The sequence below is a fragment of the Urocitellus parryii genome, chromosome 1 (assembly GCF_045843805.1).
Source record: "Urocitellus parryii isolate mUroPar1 chromosome 1, mUroPar1.hap1, whole genome shotgun sequence".
Lineage (NCBI taxonomy): Eukaryota > Metazoa > Chordata > Mammalia > Rodentia > Sciuridae > Urocitellus > Urocitellus parryii.
The window spans coordinates 225,770,074-225,792,447 of record NC_135531.1 but is presented as its reverse complement, the minus strand read 5'-3'; the positions used below and the strand labels follow the sequence as shown (position 1 = coordinate 225,792,447).

Genomic DNA, 22,374 nt, shown 5'->3' with positions numbered 1-22,374 from the left:
ACAGTCTTTCTACCCTGCAACAGCAGGCTTAATATTCCATTGAGTCATTTTCCTCATGCCGGTTCTGCCGTTCAAACACTGTAATTATTTCATATATTTTTACCTAGTTATTATCTTACTCACCACAGGCACCTGTAATTTTTCTGTATTTTTTTTAACTGCTCATTTACTTATTCTTAATTCAGCTAATAATGGTTCCATGTATTAAAATTATCACAGGGAAAGTAAAGTGAAAACCTCCTAGGATGTAGAGGCAGCAGATTCATTACAGCCTACAACAGGGAATAAAATATTATGTATACTTTTTGCAGTAAGTACATGCTAATTATGCAGCTATTTATAAAACACTTATCAACATTCAAACTGATACTCTTCAATGTTGTTGTTTTGGAAAACCCTGCTTTGCATACAAGATCTCTGCTTGCAGCTGAAAACAAACTTTGGGGGTCATCTGCCCACTGATGAGACGAAGCTTTTGTCTACTCTATATTATGCTCTATTCCTCTCATGATGGTATCCAATAGTAATGGCAAAATTCATGTGGGACTTCAAAGTTTATAATGTACTTTCACACACATAGCCTCATTTGATCTTTGCAACAACCTGGTGAAAGGGTAGGGCAAGTCTAATTACCCCTATTATATAGAAGGGGCTCACAGAGCTTGGGGATAATTGCCAAGTAATGCAGCTTGATAGACACAGATCTTAAACATGATCTTTTGACTTCAGAGCTTTTTCTTTACCCACTATAACATGGGGCCTTTTGCCCTTTACTCTCTGTTGCTTGAGTTTATTCCTACCCTGAATGCAAGTTCAAGTTCTGCTTCTCCACTTAAAAGGTGTAATCCTTGCTAAGTCCATTGACTGTTTAGAGTGTTGGTTTCCTCCTCAGTCAGCTTCCTAGGAACTTGGTTAAGGATGAAATGAGATAACATAGGGAACACACATGTGGCTGCTTCTGCAGCACATGAACTGCTCAGTAAACCCTGGCTATTGGTGTTATTACTGACCCCCTTCTGGAAATTTCTGACAATATTTCCAATGACAGTTTCAGAATTTTTCTAAGATTTAGCCTTTCTGGGTTTAACTTTATGATACTTTGTATCAACACAGGCTACTCCTGTGCTTGTATCCATGTGTTAACTTTGAGCTCACAAAATCTCATTTTGTGCTGTCAATTACTTTATGTGTCTCCTATTTTCTTTCTCAGAATATTTTTTTCCCATGGGTTTTTAGAATTCTCTGATTTTATAAATCTCTTGCCCTTAGTGCTCTCTTTTAAAATCTCCAACCAGGAGTTTGTACTTAGTCCAATGCAACCCACTTGGCCTGGGTTCAAATCTTGTTTCTACATTTACAAGCTGTGTCATTAGGGGCAAATTACTGAGCTGCTCAGTTTCACTTTTATTATTGTAAAAACTAGAATTAAAAGACTACAACACCTCACAGTGTTGCTATGAGGTTGAGGAAATGTATACAAAATACTTTGCTGCATATCTGATAAGAAGGTCATCTTCCTCTTAGGGATATATCATGTTCATATCATATCATTTCTTTACTGGAAATAAACTCTCAAATTGCAGACCTGTAGAAGTAACCATTCTGATGGTGATCTAGATCATATACTTTTCAGAATTAAAGGGGGACTACAAAGGTCAAATTTGGCTTCAACCACATTTGAGCTGAAATTTTTTTTCTTAGAAATCTAAAGAATGTTCCTAAAAAGTTGACTTCATCTAATAAATACAAACCCAATGTTGCTTTGTAAATCTTTCATCTATAAGAAAAGCATATTTTGATATATATTCCTCTTTGAGAACCCAACTTAACTTATAAAAACAACATCTTCAAGTCAGTTTCACGAGTGATAAGTGATGGGGAGAACTTGCCTTCAGAAAAGGAAGCCACTGTATTTGTTTCTAAGGATGAGTATATATAAAAGATAGTGTTAGCTAAAACTTAGGGGCAAGTCTATATTCTACTTTTTCTTTCTTTTTTTTTTTTTAAAGAGAGAGTGAGAGAAGAGAGAGAGAGAGAGAATTTTAATATTTATTTTTTAGTTTTCAGCAGACACAACATCTTTGTATGTGGTGCTGAGGATCGAACCCGGGCCGCACGCATGCCAGGCAAGCGTGCTACAGCTTGAGCCACATCCCCAGCCCTATTTTTTCTTTTTAATTTAGGAAACTAAAATAAATTATTTTCATGCCAAAAGCATAAAATTTATGTTTAATACTAGACAGAACAAAATTAGTATGCTAATTAGAAAATATTCAACCAAATAATTACTGTGCTCTGTAAGTTTATATGTAAGCCATTTATACTTAAGATTCCAGCAGCAATAGTAAGAATCTGTCCATTTACAACAAAGACTTGTATTCACTGACATAAGAGAAAACCTCTTGACGGTAAATTTCAGAACTAATCCAAATGCTGATGATGTCATCATAGACCCTATTTTTTGATGATTTCTGCTCATTTCAGCTTTATCCTAGGGTTCCCTCATGTTGGCAAGATAGCTGTTGCTGACAATTTGGATCACAGACCTCCAATTCTCTGTATTGAATGTTGAAAATGTTTTCACCTAGAAGTCTAGGAAGCCTCTCCTCGAATTCTACTACCTCAGGATAGCTTGGGCCTGCAATTTGAGAAGCAATGTTGCCAAGAGTAGTCAATTACTATGAGTGGAAAGACAGGCACACATGTTGGGGAGTCAACCACAATATCCACTGTAGTCTAATTATATCAGTGCTACATAGACTTCCTCCAAACATCTGTCAGTATATAGAGACTCTCAGGTAGTTATTTGGCTCCCTTGCCTTGACTTCTCTTATATGTCAAATGAAATAAATAACATACCAGTCCTTTGGTCTTCACATTTGAGGAATAGGTATTGAAAAGATAAAGTAAGTGATGTGTAAATACTCAGGATCAATCAGATAGTTATTAAAATTAAAAATAATATTAACTTAGTTGTGATCACTTGTTGAATTAAAGGCCAGCCTATAGATGGTGCAAACAAGAACATGGCAGAGTTTAACCATAAAGCAGAAAATAAGACAATAAGAGAGCAATTTGGCAATAACACCCAAACCTAAACATTCCAGAATGTTTTCCATGAAATTATTAACAATGGTGAGATGCCTGGTGAATTTTGCTCTCTTTTCTTTTTTCAGTGATTGAAATTTTTTGCAATGAGAATGTCTTATTATTAAGGATGGTAATGTTTATATTTATGAAATGATATATAAACTATTTAATGGCATAGAAAGATATTCACAAAATACTGCTTAATGAAAAATCATACAAAATTATTTACAGTATGATCCCATTCTCATATTTAAATCTATGTCTATTTATATAGAAAAAAGACTAGAAGGAAACACACCAAAATATCAGCCATGGTTATACCTGAGAGGTGACAGGGTTTTAATTTTCTTTTAAGACTAAAGGAAAAATGAATTGAATTTAAAAATGCAGATATTAAAAAGATTAAAGAAGCTAGAGATGAAAAGTACAGAAATTGAACAAATATGATTTAAAAACTCATTATAAAGCACTTGTATTCATCAGGTCAAATCATGTCCAAACTGTATCTAATGAATAGAATCTCTCTCATTAGCACATAAAAAGCCTGATATATTAATGTTAAATAGAGTTCTACCATCCTTTTCTATGCTAAAAGCAAAATTGGAAGAGACACACAATGTGGATTAAGGACAGAAATAGGTGTCAGTGGCTCAGGGCTCAGATCTTTTCTGTACTAATAATTACCTTCTCTGAGCAAATCATAATTTTTCATTATCCTAGTTTATTGATTTGGAAAAAGCACAGTGAAAAATACCGGCTTCTTCATAGGGCTGCTATGAAAAGCCAGAAATGTTAAGTACTTGAAAAACACTCAGCTAAAGCAAGTGATTCATGGACGTGGTTAAGGGTTTCACTGTCCTTGCGTCCCATGTTGAGAACACGGGGGTTAATCCACTTGTCCAATTTTGCAGTCTACATCTCTCCTGCTTGGGAGTCACTGCTAAGTAGTTATGCATATGTGTTGTTTTGCCTCCTCATCCTCAGTCTCTCCACTTACTCTGTTTTTTTATTTTTTTTTTCCAGCAGTTTCCATGGAAGTGTGTAGTCAAGTACTTGGCTTTCACTTGACCGAGATGTCAGCAGTGACCAAAGCGGGGTCAACCAGACTTACCTTCCTAAGGAGGTGGGAATGAGGTAAGGGCCCTGCGTGGTGGGGAGGGGGTTGCAGTAGATCTGCCCCAACAGCATGCTTTTCAATTCCTGCACCCCAGGTTCCTTGCTAAGGCTGAGGATCTCCAAGGATCTCTTCAGCTTTCTGAGGTGCTCCATCACCTTCTGATGAGACTCTTCACCTCCAGTTCTGTCACAGCTGACTTGTATTATTTATGACTAGAAATTCAGAATATATAAGGAATCCACATACCACCTCCCTGAGGGGAAAGGGGACTGAAAACTGAGTCTCTGGTATAACACAAAAGCACTAACACATACTTGACTTTGGGGAAAGAGCCCTTCTTTGCTGCCTACATGCAGAAGGACGAGTTCCTGGCCTCCTGGGACACATTTCCCAGCCATTATAAAAGAGCAATTCTAGTTTGAGCCTCTTATTTACAGTATTTAAGGACTAGACTTGTGCTTCTAACATAGTAGCTACTAGCCTTATGTGGACATTTAAATTTAAATTAGTAGCAGTGAAATAAAAATTCTGTTCTTCTCAGTATCAGTGTTAAGGCTAGTGGCTACTGGGTTAGCATCGAAATAAAACATTTCCATTACTGCAAAACATTCCACTAGCTGGCAATGGCCGGACTAGTCCCTAGACCCAAAGCCGCCTTCTCAGCTCTCCCCGCAGGACCGACCTGCCAGTAGACCTCTTCATTGGTCTGTTGTGACATTCCTAAGTTTGTTGGGCAAATATGCAAAGCAGGTTCCCTAAGTGTCTCGCACATTGGTGAAACCATTGAAACTGAAAATGCAAAAATTTAAAGGAATACATTCAGAAAACACTGGTAATTTTGGGGGGTAGACAGAAGTCTTACCAGGCATTTTATCTGGTACTAACAAAATGGGTCTATTTTGGTTTTAGCTAACGGAAGCATAGATCAACATGTGTCATGTAATACATTGTCAAGAAGTGCTCTTCAATTCTAATTGAAGGTTATAGAATTATTCAAAATTTAATAAGCTTTCAAAGAAATAAAGAGGAAAAAAAATGATAAACTTCAGGCTTGGCATCCTGACTTGGAAGACTCTGTCACTTGCTTTGGGCATGCTGTTCAATTTTTAGGGGGCTTCAGGATCTGTAAAATAAAATAATACCAACTCAGAAGGATCCTGTGAGGTAAAGTGGTATGTTTAATATAAGTCAGTGTTCTTAGGATGATGTCCAACACAGAGGGGGAGCTGATTCAGAACAGAGTCATGAGGAGACTCTAAGTTCTCCCAGGGACAGGTGTGAAGGAGGCAGGCTAAGGGCACCAGGTAGTATAGATTGTATTAGGCCACCCTTAACTTCTCAGTTTGCTGAGAAAAGAATGGACTGGGTATTGAGGCTGGGGCTGTAGCTTGGTGGTAGAGTGCCTGCCTAGCATGTGTGAGGCACTGAGTTCAATCCTCAGCACCACATAAAAATAAATAAAGGTACTGTGTCCATCTACAACTAAAAAAATATTTTAAAAAAATGACTGGGTATCATAGGTCCCCTGTGACTGATTCTATTGTTCACTTTCTTGTCTTCCCCTCCTCTTCATCAACAGCATTATCCAAACTTTTCCCTATTTGAGATGGTGTGGACCTTCTCCCCAGAAGCTGCTATTTTCAAAATAGAAGTTAATGATCCGAACGTTCTCAGTCACTTCTTGAAGGAGAAAAAGTCAAAAAATAAAAAGATGAGAGGGCTGGAGATGTGGCTCAAACGGTAACGTGCTCGCCTGGCATGCACAGGGCACTGGGTTCGATCCTTAGCACCACATAAAAATAAAATAAGATGTTGTGTCCACCGAAAACTGAAAAATAAATATTAAAAAATTCTCTCTCTCTCTCTCTCTCTCTCTCTTTCCTATCTTTAAAAAAATAAAGAGATGAGAATTTGCAGAAAAATACTAGCTTTGTGATTGGGGCTTTGAATTGTAAAGAAGATAGAACTTCAAAGGGGAGGGAGGGGGGTGAAGGAGGCATGGGGGCTGGAAAGATGGTGGAATGAGATGGACATCATTACTCTAGGTACAGGTATAACTGCACATATGGTGTGAAGCTACACTGTGTACAACCAGAGAAATGAAGAGCTGTGCTGCAATTGTGTACAAAAATGCATTCTGCTGTCAAATATACCGAATTAGATTAAATAAATAAATAAATAAATTTTTAAAAAAGATGTTAGGACTTGGCCTGCTTGACTCCCTTCTTTTGGTTTGGTTTGCCTTAAGCTTATCAACATGCTAAACAATGAAAAAACTATCTGAACTCTGTTTTTATTGTTCCTTTCAACAAATCTCAATGGTTTAATAATGACTACCATGTATGGAGTGAAGAGAGCACAGAAAGATCCTGAATATGTTAATTTTACTTGAGAAAAATTGAATATGAGCCAGAAAGACTATATAATATAGGTAAGTCTCATTAAGCTGTCATTACTTGGAAAGATAGTTTCCAGGCAAATAAACACCAAATCTCACTCTCACAGATCCCTCTAAGTAGCACATTCAATTCAAATCTCCCATCCTCATACATTCTGTTGACTTCAAAGAGAATTATGGGTAAGAAAATGAGAATCAGGTAGGGCAATTATAATTCTGTAAAAGAAAAAAACATGCCAACATTGATTGGATTGCTCAAAAATGAAAGGAAAAAAAGAGACACTTTCCTTCAATACATTTAACTGCTCAAAAAGGCCAAAGTGTTTTGGGATCCAAATTTTTGTTGCTTTAAAAATAAAGCAGCAAAATACACTTTCACACAACTCCCAAAGCTGAGGGTGAAACTAGGTCATATATTCACTTATTTTTTTTTCAACTTATCTTTTCCAAATGCTTGCTCTGAGCCAGACATCAATTGGTCAATTCAGAATAATTTTGAAAAGCTGCCTCCAAACCCAGTCTTCAGGTTGTCTAAAGGAATTTCCCCTATAAACTTCAAGTTTTGTATCTTTAAGTCAATGTGCTAATAAAAATACCAACAAAAAAACAAATGTCCGTCTCTAGAGGAAAGGATGCATTAAATTAGAAGGTATGTGAAAGAAGAATAACCTCACAAGGGTGACTTACATTTATCTCATCAGGTTGGCAACCTGGTTAATACCACAGCCCAAAGGAAAAACATGGCGGATGGCGGGTGAGCCTGCCAGGCAGCCTATCAGAAACACACAGTTGTCTTCAAGGTGAGGAAACTATTCCTAACAGCACTCCCAGATAAGCATGCATACTTCTTGTCAGCATCACTTTCCCAAATGCTGTGGCTTGAATATGGTTTATCCTCTCTGAAACTCATGTTGAAATTTTATTCCCAGAATAAAAAAGGTGTTGAGGTGATAGAACTTTTAAGAGATGAATAGGTCAAGGGGGCACCACCCTCATGAATGGATTACTTCTGCTCTCTATGGGACTGGCTTAATTTTCACAGGGTAGAGAGAGTTCTTGTTCTCCCCAGATTGGATTAATCACTACAACAGCCAGCTGTTATATAGTGAGGCTGACCTCTATTTTTGTCTTTTCCACACAAGCTTGCTGCAGTTCAAGGTTCTTGTACTGTAACATAATAAACCCATTGGACCTGTCTAATCCTGGACTTCCAGTCTCCAGATCAGAGAGTTAAACTTCTTTTCTTTATAAGTTACCCAGTCTCAGGTAAGCTGTTTCACACTTTTTCACCCAGGTAATAAGCTGGAAATCCTGAAACATGGCAAGACAGACCTCTGCTAGGGAGAGTTAATGTCAACACAGGGAAAAATGTTGACATATCAGAGTTTGACAAGAGTGGAAAGCAGAACCCTATCTGGGCCATGACTTACCTTCAGAGGGCAAAATCAGGTGGAGGTCATATACACATAGGGTGTCTTCAAGGAAACAGGGACTTACCACAACAAAAGGATATTGGGCCACCAGGGCAGGGCAAAGCTGGGTATTTGGCATAAAAACACAGTGCATCATAACAAAGTCATTTAAAACAGAATCTAGAGGAGAAAAAAGGTAGAAAAATTAGGTTCTTGTGAAAATCTTTAGGAAAGCAAAGTATCTATTATTCATTTGTTTCTGGCCATTGGATGTGCGTGTGTGTGTGTGTGTGTGTGTGTGTGTGTGTGTGTTTTAATATATTTTAAGTGGGATATGGACACAAAACCTTTATTTATTTTTATGTGGTGCTGAGGATCAAACTTGGTGCCTCACATGTGCTAGGCAAGCGCTTTACCCCTGAGCCACAACCTCAGCCTGGATGGGTATGGTTTTAACGTGCACGGAAGCATTTCATGTAAAAATAATGGTGACGAGCTTGAGATCAAAACCTAATTTTTTGGGTTGGGGATGTGGCTCAAGTGGTAGCGCGCTCACCTGGCATGCGTGTGGCCCAGGTTTGACCCTCAGCACCACATACAAACAAAGATGTTGTGTCCGCTGAGAACTAAAAAATAAATATTAAAAATTCTCTCTCTCTCTCTCTCTCTCTCCTCTATCTTTAAAGACAAAAAAAACCTAATTTTTTAGGATATTGGACAAAAAGGTAATATTTTAAAAAGAGATAGTTTTATAAAAATAGCACTTAGTCACATTATCTGCAAAGAATTTTTCTTTTTTACAGTTCTGGGAATTGAACATAGGGCCTTGTACATGCTAAGCAAGCACTCTACCACTAAGCTACACCCCCGGCCTCAAGGAGGTAGTCAAAGCAGAGAATTGGTGGTGGTGGTGGTAGGGGGAAACATAGCAAAAAGAGATATGATAAAGCCTATGGGTAGTACTGGAGGAAAATAAAGCTATCTCCTAGATGTGAGGAGTGACTGTGCCAAGTTTGAAGCATTTTGCAGGCAGGTAAGGAGGGGGTTGGAAAGGGACCCAAGGCACATCCCAAATATAAGTTTCGTTTGTCTCATCACTGAACTAGATGCTGGCTCTTCATTGCAAAGATAACACCATCCAGCCAGCCTGGTGGGAAACGGCAGGTCGACCAATCTAAAAGTCCCAGGCTTATTGAAACCTGGAACTCAAGATGCCATGGGGATTTTTAATTTAAAAACAAAAAAGAACTATACTGGTTGAGACTTGTGAAATCTTTTTATAGAAGATGGTGAGAAATATGCAAACTTATCTCTATAAATTAGATTTCCAATGCCCACGTCTTTAATGAACTTATATCACCAAAGTCTGAATCAGCAGCTAAATGTTTAACCATTATACTCATTTAAATCTGTTGTAATCCCAAGTTTATCCCTCAGTGTGCTTAGTCATTCCAGGCCCATGTTGCTGAGCCACAGAACAAGTAGACAGGTGCCAGATGGAAGGTGTATAGAGTTTCTTTTCTTTTTTTTTTTTTAATTAAAAAGAGGTTGCTTGTCAACATCTAGTCACCTTCATACATTTTATATACTCTTTGAAGTTAGTAGAATAATGCTTGCTTATATGCCACTCAGGAGGCCTGCGCTCTGTAGTAGTTAAAATTTTATTTCCTTCCTTCCTTCATTTTTTTTTGGGGGGGGAGTATTGGGGGTTGAACTTAGGGGCACGCAGTCTCAGCCACATCCTCAGCCGTATTTTGTATTTTATGTAGAGACAGGGTCTCACTGAGTTGCTTAGCACCTTGTTTTTGCTGAAGCTGGTTTTGAACTCGTGATCCTCCTGTCTCAGTCTCCTGAGCTGCTGAGATTACAGGCATGTGCCATTGCCTTTATTCATTTTTTGTGGAGCTGGGGCTAAACCCAGGGCCTCACACATGCCAGGCAAGTGCTCTACCACTGAAGTACATCTCCAGACTACCACAGTATAATTTTTGCTAATGCAAAGATTTGACATGGGCTCCAAGGCTGAGGACATGTATATTCACAGGGACTGGTCACTTATTATGGCCAATCACCCCAACTCACATTTCAATATGGCTTTCTTATTCTTTACCCACATACAGTGACTCCTGAGAACTTAAAACAATAATTTTCTATTTGAAAATGATTTCCTAGTCACTCATAGCAGCCAAAGTCTAGGAAACTAATAGATCTTTAGGTAGAAAACTTTAGTAAATTAAAAGAATGCATAGTCATATTTAGCAGTTTTTATTTCTATGATGTAAACAAGTTTTACCATAACTGACATTTCTCCTTGTATTGGAAATTCATAAATGCCAAAGGTCTTCGCCTCCATTATATCCACATGCTTCGTGTACCTGTGCTAGGGTTATTTTTAGCACCCAGGAGAGTAGTGGGCAATATTCATATCTTTGATTTATGAGAAAGATACTGATTTATTCTTATCGCCAAGCTATAAACATTACTTATAAGAAAACATTTACTTATAAGAAAAAAAGTCAGAAAAATTGCAGTAAATGAAGTTCAACATTAAATTATGATGTTTGTTAGTCTAGTCTCTGACATCAAAAATGGAAGTGTCAGGCCTGGTGTGGCGTAATCCCACAGCTTGGAAGGATGAGGCAGGAGGAAACTTTGAGGCAAGTTCAAAGATAGCCTCCGCAACTTAGTGAGGTCCTAAGCCACTTAGTGAGACCCGTCTCAAAATAAAAAAATAAAAAGGGCTGGGGATATGGCACCATGGTTAAGTGCCTCTGGGTTCAGTTCATGGTACCAAAAAAATAAAAATAAAAAAGGGAAGTGTCAGGAGTCATATCCCATATGCCATCCAAAGGACACACTGATTTCTAGGCCCTACATTTTTTGTTTTTAAAGAAGCAATAATCCAGTCCCTATCTCTTTTAAAGATGACTTTAAAAAGAAGGTTACATTTGGTCTTTATGGGTAGTGAAGACCCTTCCTAAGATGTCATAGTCTCAAATGTTCTAGAATCTTCCTTTTGGGTCAACACCCACTTTCTTTTCTCACTTAGATAGTAATAGCACAGCACATATCAAAATGCTAGCTCTTTCCTTCCTGTTTCTACATCAGTACTGGTAGTCTTTATCCCATCTCTAGTTACTGGTCACCAGCCTTTCTTTAGGGCCACTTCAAAGGTTATAATCTCAATGACAATTTCCTGGATGGCAGTAGCCACTGAGTGCCCCTGAGGCACTGACCACACTCTGCCTTATATTTGCGTGCTGTGCACATTTCTTCATGTCCTCCAGCAATTTTAGGCTTCCTGAGGGAAGAAGGCAATCCTTGGACCTCACCCAAGGTCACCAACTTAGTGCCTGCTCAACAACAGAAGAAGCCAGGACCCAGGGCCTAGCTTGTATATCTACCTTCCCAATTCATGCACTGTACAAAGAAACTCTCAGATAATCAATTTACAAAATGAGAAACTGGAAAGAGGAGATGAAATAAGAAGTCATTGGCAAAATGCTTTTAGGATTGTTGTGAAGATACATTATAGAAATGGTGTTTGAACTAAGTTTTTTAGATAAATCTTTGAACTTCTTTTAGAGAGAAATATTCCTCTATGGAACTTAGTGTGCTTAAAATAACCCATGGTATTATTCTGAGAGACAGGCCAGAAGCCAGGATTTTTTTTTTTTTTTTTTTTTTTTTAAGTTGAATGTTAGGGCTAGAAGTGCAACTCAGTGGTAAGGCTCTTGCCTAGCATGGACGAGGCCCTGGATTCAATGCTCAGTGCAAAAAAAAAAAGAAAAAAAAAGAATGTTATCTGTTCCAAAGTCATTCACAAGATAGAAATCAAAGTAGAAATAATGTAACTCTGAATACTTAGTTCACTTGTGAGATTGTACCAGTCTTTTTCACCCTCAATTCTTGTTGTAGGTAAGACTGGTTCACTGTAAGGAGATGCTATCTATTTAATTTTATTCTCCCCCCAAAATATGTTGCAGTACTAAGCCCCAATATCTCAGAATGTGACCTTATTTGGAAATAGCATCTTTGCAGATATGGTCAAGTCAATGTGAGGTCATTAGTATGGGTCTTAAGTGAATATGACTGGTGTCCTTATGAAAAGGGGACAGGATATTAGGGCACAGACACAAACATGCGCAGAGGATATGCTATATAAAAAGTCATGAGGAGAATGCCATATCAACATGGAGGCAGAGATCAGGGTAATGATCCTCAAACCAGGGAGTGCTAATGATTGCCAGAGAGGCCCCAGAAACTAGGAGATAAGTGTAGGGCAGATTCTCCAACATGGCCCCAGAAAGAAATCAACCCTATTACCTTCATCTTGGACATTTAGCCTACAAAACTGCAAGACAATCAAATGATAGCTTTTGAGTTCCCTGGTTTGTGGTACTTTGTTATGGGAACCCCAATAAATCAGTATAAGAATACTGTTAAACTCTGGAGCAAGAATCCACAAAAAAGAGAACCGTTTGACCCTCAATTACAGCAAGGCAGCTCCAGATGCTTTATGGAAATAGGGAAGTTTTACATGATAACCTAATGGATATAGTTGGTAGGAGGGATTGGATGATAACATAAGAGACGCCCTGTGGAAAGCTACTCCTAATCTGTATGAATGAAGCTGAGTCATCTGTGAGGATAGCTAGGCACTCTGTCTGTGTCCCATAGGAATGCACTCCAAATATTAATACACGTAACCCCTTCCTAAAACTGCCTTGGCAATGCATACTGAGAATGAGAATGAATTCAGGATTTTTTAAAAACAATGCCTAGCATGGATTTAATGGACACACAAAACTGTTCTGTGCATACCTGTTGCTTCATTTAAAGCTGGCTCAAGGCGTATTGTTTCTAGAAAATGCTCTAAAATTTTTTCAGGTGTCCCTGACATCACAGTATACCTAGATAAGAAATACAAATGTCATTAGTTTTTCAAAAACAGGCAATCAATAATAAAAAAAATTTGCTTAAGTTTTTTTTTTTAAATTTGAGATCCCAGAGAACCATATGAACTTTACTTTTGACCAATAAAATAAGAAAGACCATGTACCATGCTCAAGTCACACCAAAAGATAATAAAAAAAAACCACCAATTGAAGGTTACTGGAAACATATTTCCTTTGTGCCTACATGCAACTAAGGTAAACTTCTTGGAGAGCAGCTCTCGCAGGGTGGAAACTTCTAGGAGGTTGGAAACAGAGAAACTTCAGCCTTGTCCCAAAGGAAACGAAAAGGAACAAATAAATCCCAGGACAGCTCAGGTTGGGCAAGGGGAGGTGGCAAGGGGGAAATGACAGTAAAAGAGGTTACCCATATATGGGTGACTCTTAGCAAAATTTCAGTCTCACACTGGATTCCCCTGCCTATTTCTGGAATTCTCTGCCTTTCTCAACTGTACACTGGTATGTGCTTTGGAAATGCAGCTAATAATAAAATAAGAGGAAAGAAAAAAAAATCCCCAAATGCCCTCGAGCAAACAAACAAGGAAGCATCATGATAAGGAAAAAAAATCAACAATAAAAATCTATATAATTTATTTCAATGTCATATATAAATTATTTTTTTTTTGAAGGGGTAGTTTAGCCTTTACTTTAGGAGATCCATTCAGGGTACTCTCCAACGAACATGAGAGGATTTATTTTATTTTTAAAAAAATTTTTTTTTAAATATTTATTTCTTTTTTAGCTCTCTGCAGACGCAACATCTTTGTTTGTATGTGGTACTGAGAATCGAACCCGGGCCGCACGCATGCCAGGTGAGCGCACTACCGCTTGAGCCACATCCCCAGCCCCTAGGATTTATTTTTTAAAATTAATGTGGGATGTTTCAGTTTGAAGTCCAGATGGTGACAAGCAGCGAATGAAAACTGTAGGCAAAATGACTTTAAGGTAACATAGAAGTTCCTTTTGCAAAACTCAGACTTTGCTTTCCTACTTGGCACTTCACTTAAGGCCAAACAACAGGAAAGAAAAGCAACAATGAAAATTCCCTTGTGCTGGGAGAGAAGAACTCCAGTGATGGAAAGGCCCTGCTTCCTTTGCCTCCTCACCAACACCTTTTCTTTGCCTGTTTGAGACCTTCATGGGCCTGGGTTGAGATTCTAAGAATCTCTCCAATGTATGAAGTCTCAGGGCCTCACCCTCCTGCCTCAGGATTTTAGAAGAGGTGTGTTAAAATACAACTTTGTACGTGTGAAAAAAGCAACCCTGGAGAGAGTAAGAGTTCCATTTTAAGAAATCTAGCTTTAAAACCTAGAGGAAGGTTGGGGGAACTTGAAGAAAGGGGAGGGCCTATCTATAAATGCCTCCCTTCACATCAGTTGGAGAACATTGCTCAACTCAGTCATTCGTGGAATATGTGATTTCTGATAGTGCTCACCAGATGAGCCACAAGAGAAGTAGCATCTGGCCCCATTAATTAGGAAACTGGGTTGGAAAGAGCATTCCACATCTGCCTACCGTTTACTGTGCCCCAGACGACTAGGAGGGCCCAGAATAAGGCTGTCATGTTTACTCCTGCTAGTTAAATATTATCTCTGTTCTGAAGGTGAAGAAACTGCTGGGGTGGGGGGTGGGGCATCCAACCTGAGGTCGCAGAGCTGGTGAATGGGACATCCCTGATGTAAGCCTTGTCTGCCTGGCTTCTTGCTCTGCATGGAGACCACCTGTAGCTGCCTGGAGCTCATTCTGAACAAGAAATTCTCCATCGAAAAACTTTCTCCTTAAGAGTGTTTTTGTTTGTTTGTTTTCTGTTTGTTTGGTTTTGAAAACAATTCTTATTTTAAAACGAGTATAAATACATGACATAACATGAAAACGGAATGCAGAAAGCAATCTGCTCCTTCACATGCCATTGAGTCACTGCTGCTATAAATTTGTTAAGCGCTCAATTTGAAATATGTTTCCTTGTCCAAAGTTTAATTCTGATAGCAGGTTGGGTTCACAGTCTAGTAGTCTCCATTTAAAAATCTCCTGGCAAGAGTATAGATGCCTGAGTGTCTAGCCAGATGTCTTCTTACCTCACTAGAGAGAAAGGGGCCTAGCACTGCCCACCTGGCCAACTGGAGATCCCATAGCACCTTTCATTGGCTGCCAAAGACTCCCCCTCTGTGGCACAGCTGCCTCGCCTGCCTCAGCCCAGCCTTTCTTCTAGGCTCCTCTGAAGGCTGGTAGGTCCTGACATTTCCTTAGTGCAGGGAGCTCTGAAGGGTGAGGCCTGGAAGCTTTTGGCCAGATACAGCTGTTGGTGACTTGCAGCTCTGGTTTGACTAAAACCTCACTTTATGGCTTGATTTCATGCGGGACACTGCCAGGCGCCTACTGCTTGACCTCTGTTTAAGTGAGGTCAAGACCACTTGAGACCAGACAGTATGACTCTTGTCCGTTTACTGCATGAAGGAGTTCCTCTAGTTAAAGGGCTCACCCCAGTTGGTTACATTCCACAAGCTGTGAGGCTTTAAATGTATGATAGTAAAAGCTTTTTCCAACACCAACTCTGCATGTGAAGATACTTCTACTGCAACTAGGAGAGGGGGGGAGGCCAGGGGAGAGGAGGAGTACTGGAAAGAGACTCTTTTCCCACCCCACAATCAAGATGGAGGTGAGCAATGAGAAAATCATCTAAAGAGAAAGGAACTTAATAACTTAAATATGAACAGTCATTTCAAATTCTTTCTTTCTTATTAAACCCGCAAACCCCAGAGTAGGAGGACAAAATGGCAAATGTTTGAGGGTTTCATGAAATGTGTCCATCATGACAAACACTGTCTTATTGACATTTTAATTCACACTCAAAGTTGAGTAAGGTGGTTTTGAAATTTTAAATGCGTACATAAACTATGGTGGATTTCCCAGAGGAAAGGCAAATCAGGAAAATAACATTGTCAAAGCCAAACTGGTGACTCTCTTCAAATTGAAAAAAAAAAAAAAAGAAAAAGAAAATTACTGAGGAGATAGGGACCCTAAAGCTTCCTAAGTTTTGGTTTCATTCATAGACATGGTTACTGTCATGTTATTAAATTCTGGAACATCAACCCAAAATTCACTTACATGGACCTTCCTTTCAGCTCTGGTCTATTTAGGAAAACTCAACATAAAAAAATAACCCCTTAAGAGAAAACGGATTCTCATTCTTCAGGGCACAGTATTTATTAAATGGTTTACTGTGAACATGCATAAGTCTTTCAATTATATAAGAAATTTGGATTGGATGACAGTACACAAATAAGTAGAGATAATGGAAAATCAGATACAGCTCTAAAATAAATTTAAAGCACATGGTATCTCCTTTTCCCACCCCTCTTTTAAAAAAGAAACAACAACCCTTTGTTTGGAGAACACCCTGAATTTTGATATAGTAACAAGCAAATACTCTTAATTCTTCCCTATGACATGAAGAGGTGAAGGAAGGGAGGAGATTTCTTGATCAAATGTTTCAAAATTAAGAATTCTCAGGACTTACTTTTTCAGGTGGCATGATTCCCTTAGACATCATTAAAGAATTAAGATAAACCACTACAAAATTGTCTAGTTATATGTAAGGGTACTAAACCATTGGGGGAAGCCCCAATCTTCACATTAAAAAATTTTTTTTCATTCTCATCCTCCTCTGGGCTGGAAAGACAATTTAAAAACATTTGGGCACATTTTCAAGAATGGAAAATAGTAAAAAACAAATAAAAAGAAATTTGGATGGTAATTTTATAGTTCTGTAAGTGAAAGGAAGGTTTTTAAAAATGTAGTCAGCCCTTTTGAAATAAATTGCTTGCAACATTTATTAAATAGTGTTGAAGATATAATATTTATATATAGTTGTCCCTCAGTAGAGATAATGTAGAGATTCTGTGGGGAATTGGTTCTAGAATCCTCCATGGATGCTAAAACCCACAAATGCTCAAATCCCCAATGTAAAATTTCATAGCATTTGCAAATAACCTATGCACATTCTATAGTATACTTAAAATCATCTCTAAATTACTTATAATATCTAACAGGCCATCAATGTTATGTAAATAGTTGCTATACTGTATTATTCAGGGAATTATGACAAGGAAAAAGAAGTCAGTACATGTTTGGTACAATAAATTCTTTTTCCTGAATATTTTTGATTCTGGGTTGGCTGAATTCACCAACATGGAACTTGTGGATGCAGAATGTCAATGGTACTATCTTGCTTTTGTAAGCTGGGAAGCAGAAGGAGCAGAGGAGTGAAAATTGGTCAAACTGAACTTAAATTCAAGCTATCCTACTGCAAGCTCTGAGATCTCGGATAAGCCACTTGCTTCTCTGAGCTTAAATTTTTCCATCTTTTAAAAGGGGTTGTTGTAAGAGTTGGGTGAAATCTGAAAAATATGTTCCAGCCATTTAATGTTTCTTCCTGTCTCCTTTGCAAATCTATTGATTCATCTAGATGAAAATATCTGAGTCTCAGGTTTCTAGTCTAAGTAATAAAAATTCATCAGGTACAGTGATGGTTCTGATGAAGGGATCCCCACTTATTTAACAACAAAGGAAAATCCCTTGGGATGTTGTTATGGTTTGAAGGCGAGGTGTCCATGAAAAGTGCATGCATGAGACAATGCAAGAAGATTCAGAGGAGAAATATTTGGGTTTAAGAGTATAGGAAGTGTGAATTGGGGCATGGCTTTGGCATATATATTTGTATCTGGCAAGTGGAGACCTGTCTCTTTCTGATCATGGTGTGAGCTGCTTCCATTTGCCACACTCTTCTGCTATGATGTTCAGCCTCACCTCAAGCCCTAAGGAATGGAAACTGTGAGCCCTCAAATAAACTTCTCCTCCTTTAAAATTGTCGGGTCCTTTAGTCATAGCAGCAAAAAAAGCTGACTAAAAAAGATGTATTCTCTTTTAACATATTATTTGGCAACATTTCTTTAGCTACAGAATTGGTGTTTTTATTATACTCAGATTTAAAATTCATCTCCATCTTAAAAAACCCGATTCTGCAATTTGTTGTAATTCCTGAGAGCCACAGTTCTCACTCTCCTGTCTTACCACTCAAACATTGGTGATGAAAAAGTTTTATGTAGCAAGTAAAAACTGAAACAAACCAGATATACTAAAAAAGACTCAAGTTAAACAGGAGACCTGAGAAATAAGGAGCAAATCCCCTTTGGACATCAGCAGGAATAAGCATGAATGAGGCCAAATGGATGTTTCTGTGCTGCAATCAACAGAATATTTTGTATTTGAAACTCGGGTTTCCATCAAACGTTCATTCTGGTAATAAGATAAAAACACTTCCTGAGAAATCCTACATATGACATTCAAATATCGGAGATTCTCATCACCTCTGCCACATCCTTGAAGCTGCCTGGCGTTCCTGTTCCCATTGTTCTCTCCCTGCCTTCTGTTCCAAAGCTATTAAGTTGAATAGTGTGTACAGAGAGGTTTTTAGAGTAGGAGAATATTCTTTCCAGCATGATTCTAGGCAGCACCAAGCTCAATGCAGTGCCAGAAATGGATACATTATACTCCACAAGATGTGTGATTAGTCAATAGAGAGAAAAAAAGTCACACATACACTGCCATCTTCCACAAAAAAAAGGAGAACATGCTATTGTAGAAATGATGATACCATGTGAAAAGGTTAATCATAGTCTGGCAATTACAGTGTTGGATGCAAACATACTTTTGCTGAGGCTGTGAGTTTCCTTGATTAGAAGCTCTGCTCCCTGCTGGGACCTTCTCCAGCACCAAGACATCTTGGTCATGTTCTTTAAGTCTGACTGTGTTCGCCTCAACGTCCTGCAAATACAAATTACACCACATACAGATGCCGCCGTTTACTCAGACAATGAAAAAAATTTCAAATGCTTCAGAAACTCATTTGGTGCTTGTGATGGTAATTGTTGCGTCTACAAATTAAGTCATTTTCAAAGTCAAGGGCTGGAATGGTCAGAGAGAGGACCAGATGAGGTTTGAGGCATGTGTTTTTTTTTTTTTTTTTTTTAAACTCTGCTTTCACACCAGATTCAGAGAAACAGCAAAGTCCAGAGTGATGTGGCTGTGCTCTGGGAAGCCTTTGAGAGACAGCAGTAGAGCAGGGAGACAGGGGAGAAAGGTATTTATTCTTCATAAAAATATGTGGCAAACAGCACTCAGCTTCGGCAAAATTCTCTTTCCTTCTGAGTGTATTTAGTTTCCTTAGGAGTGGCACCACTGTCTCTAATCAAAAGACACTTAGAAAAATCAATGTGAAATGTGTTAAAATCTTTTTCAGTTATTTTAAATGACATTATAAATTATATCCGTGAGATATGGTCTGAAGCTGATTTTTTTCAAAGAAATTTTGGCTGAGCATAAAATTCCAAGAGTTAGTATAACTGAACTGTAAACTTCCATATCCTTTTAAATAATTGATTTTAATTTTTAAATGTGCTTTTCCTCAACATTTGGGCTCCATCTTAAAAGAAATCAGATAACAACCAAATCAGATTCCTTGGGGGTATTTTTCCCTGTGTTGTTCAATGGTATAAACGAATCTAACTTTCTTTGCATTCAGATAAATGTTTGCTTTTTTTTTTTTCCTTCTTTTGGTACCAGGGATTGAACCCAGGGGCACTCAACCATTGAGCCACATCCCCAGCCCTTTTTATTTGAGACAGGGTCTTGCTAAGTTGCTCAGCGCCTCACTAAATTGCTGAGTCTGACCCTGAACTTGTGATCCTCCTGCCTCAGCCTCTGGGATGAGAGGTGTGCACCACTACACCCAGCAAGACAATGCTTTCTTAAAACAAACTTTGTGGTCATAAATGTTGCCGGCAGAGGCAGATGCTTCTGGCAGTGTAGGGATATCTATCTCAAGGAAAGGCAGAGAAAGGAGGAGAGCACAGCCATCCCAGAGAGAATAGCCTCCCAGGTGAACTCAATCAAGCTAGGATGGAAGGATCAAGGCCATAGAAGCCAGGGAGGATGGGACACTGTCATCATCCACAATCACGTCTCTACCAGCCAAACCTGGGTTATCCCTCCCAAGCAACCAAGGACTACATGGTAGGGAAAGATCAGAGACCATTTCTTCTAAACATCCTCTATTCTCACAAACAACTTAACAAGCTTAAAATGGGCTCATCTTCAGGGCCAACACTAAGTACAATTCCCCAGCTTCCTCTACCACCCCAATTCTTTTCCTACTGACCAATGTCTGAATCTCCTTTAGTTTATAACAATTCAAGATAAAGCACTTAAAATGAAAATGCTTGGTTAGAGTAATCACGACTGATCTTAATTTCCACTAATGTGCAATCACTCAACAAGTCAAGAAATTGTGGGACGATATGAGAGAGGCTTAGGTTTGGGAGACGTGGGAGGTGGACATTTGAAAGGTCTAGGATACAGAAAAATGTGGAGCAGAAAGATTGCCACTGCTCTGGAGAGTGGGATGGGAAGGACACAAAAAGGGACACCTAAGATGCCAGAGAGAAACTGCTTAGACTGTGACATTTTGCCAAGGCAATTGGTATCTATCATCAATTCTCATGGCCAGTATAGGCATGTGCAGAGGAATCTGGTCCAGCATAACATCCTGTGTTTACACCTTTCTGGAATATCATCTCTGGACCCCAGAATGCACACCCATTTCATAACAAAGTCCTTTGTTCCTAGAGCACCCATTCATCACAGTACTTCACTGAGATCTCTGCTCATCTGGGAAAGGGAAAAATGGGACAGCCTTCGGGCACACCTAGCTTTGGACTCACCCTCAGAATCCGGTTGAAATCCTCCTTGTCGACTCTTAGGAAATGACAATTATCCTCTCGCAAGACGATTGAGGCAGCTCGCGGAGCATCGTTCACTAGTGCTAACTTGCCAAAGTCATCTCCCTCATGCAGGGTGCAGACCACACCCTGGAGAGAGCAGGACATTCAGGTGAAATGGAGTAAATACTCACCCACCCCTCACCACCCCGCCTCCCCTGAAACACTGTCTATATAAATGGGCTGTCCCTCACTATGCCAAAGTGGGATTATATAATTAAATTATAATGTTTAATTTTTCTTTCATTGATTGAGATGGTCTAGGGCTTAACTCAGATAAGGGATGAGCCCCCAAAAGTATGACTGAATATAATGACTGAGAAATGTTTTGATTAAAGATGCAATATTTTGGGGCTGGGGCTGTAACTCAGTGGCAGAACGCTTGCTTAGCATGTGTGAGGCATTGGGTTCGATCCTCAGTGCCACATAAAAACAAACAAATAAAATAAAGGCATTCTGTCCATCTAAAACTATAAAAAAAAATTTTAAAAAAGGATGCGATATTTTTTTCTCCCTGGAATAGATGTATAAGATGTAATGTTGTTGCAAGTTTAATTGTAGCACTATGTTGTTACTACTTAGGGCCACACTAACAAATGGAACACAATAAAGTTTTAAAAAGAAAAAAAGAGATATATACCTTGCCATAAATGACTACATTCACTGATCCTTTTAGAATAATGTACCAGGAGGTACCTTCTTCCCCCTGGTTAAACACTAGACACAAAAAGATGACAAGAATAGAAGCACATCAATACAAATTACAGCTTATCAAATCATCATTTTTAAGTCCCCAGAATTACGCATACATAAAATAAAAAAACCACTGGCAAATGCTAACTTATTCAGGTGGAATATTATTTTTCTTTCTCGAACATGAAAGGAAGAGAAATCCTGCACTACTTTCTGTGTCCTGAAAGACAGGTTTTCACCAGATACTAATTTGCCAGCAGTCTATTTCTTAAAGAAATGCACATTCTCCTAATTCATCAAAACATTATGCCATAGAAAATAGTTTTTAAAAGTAATCTGACCAGTAATGTGAAGTTTGAAAACATGAAAATCAGCACTACATCTTGTTTATAGATATATATCTACATATATTTTTTAACAAATGGGTTGGAATGATAACCACTACTGTCAGGGTAGAAATTACCCTCAAGAGGGAAAGAACAGGATACAGGAGGGAACCAGAGGCCTTCAATTGGAATTGAATTCTTTTAGAAAATAGGAAATTTTTCATTTTTAAGAAAATATGAAAAATATGGCATAATGGGAGTGTTTGCTAAAGATTTAAATAGTATTTGTAATATGTTCTTTCTTGTTTGAAACATTTAAAGATTTCATGATCAAAACAATTAGTAAGCTGGAATGAAAGAGCCACTGTAAGTCATCAGTGACCATAAAAATAAAAAATATTAAAGTGAACCATAACCTGTAAAGAAATAACATTCTTATTAAGATAGATACAGTATCAGAAAGATAGACAATATTATCAGATAGATATTAGTTCAGTCATGCTTTGGATGACTGAAAGTGAATCCCTTTTTTTTTTTTTTTTTTTTTT

At 38.4% G+C, this 22,374-nt stretch overlaps 1 protein-coding gene across 2 annotated transcripts in view; it reads right to left on the bottom strand.

Moving 5' to 3' along the window:
• Positions 1-22,374, bottom strand: part of Rapgef4 (Rap guanine nucleotide exchange factor 4) — a 222,015-nt gene that overhangs the window by 40,740 nt on the left and 158,901 nt on the right. For both annotated transcript variants that reach the window (XM_077798824.1, XM_026389508.2), the window contains 5 exons: positions 21,448-21,524; positions 20,751-20,897; positions 18,680-18,795; positions 12,842-12,930; positions 8,119-8,197 (listed from right to left, as the gene is read on the bottom strand). In XM_077798824.1, coding sequence (XP_077654950.1) covers positions 8,119-8,197; positions 12,842-12,930; positions 18,680-18,795; positions 20,751-20,897; positions 21,448-21,524 — 508 coding nt within the window. The remainder of the gene's footprint in view (positions 1-8,118; positions 8,198-12,841; positions 12,931-18,679; positions 18,796-20,750; positions 20,898-21,447; positions 21,525-22,374) is intronic.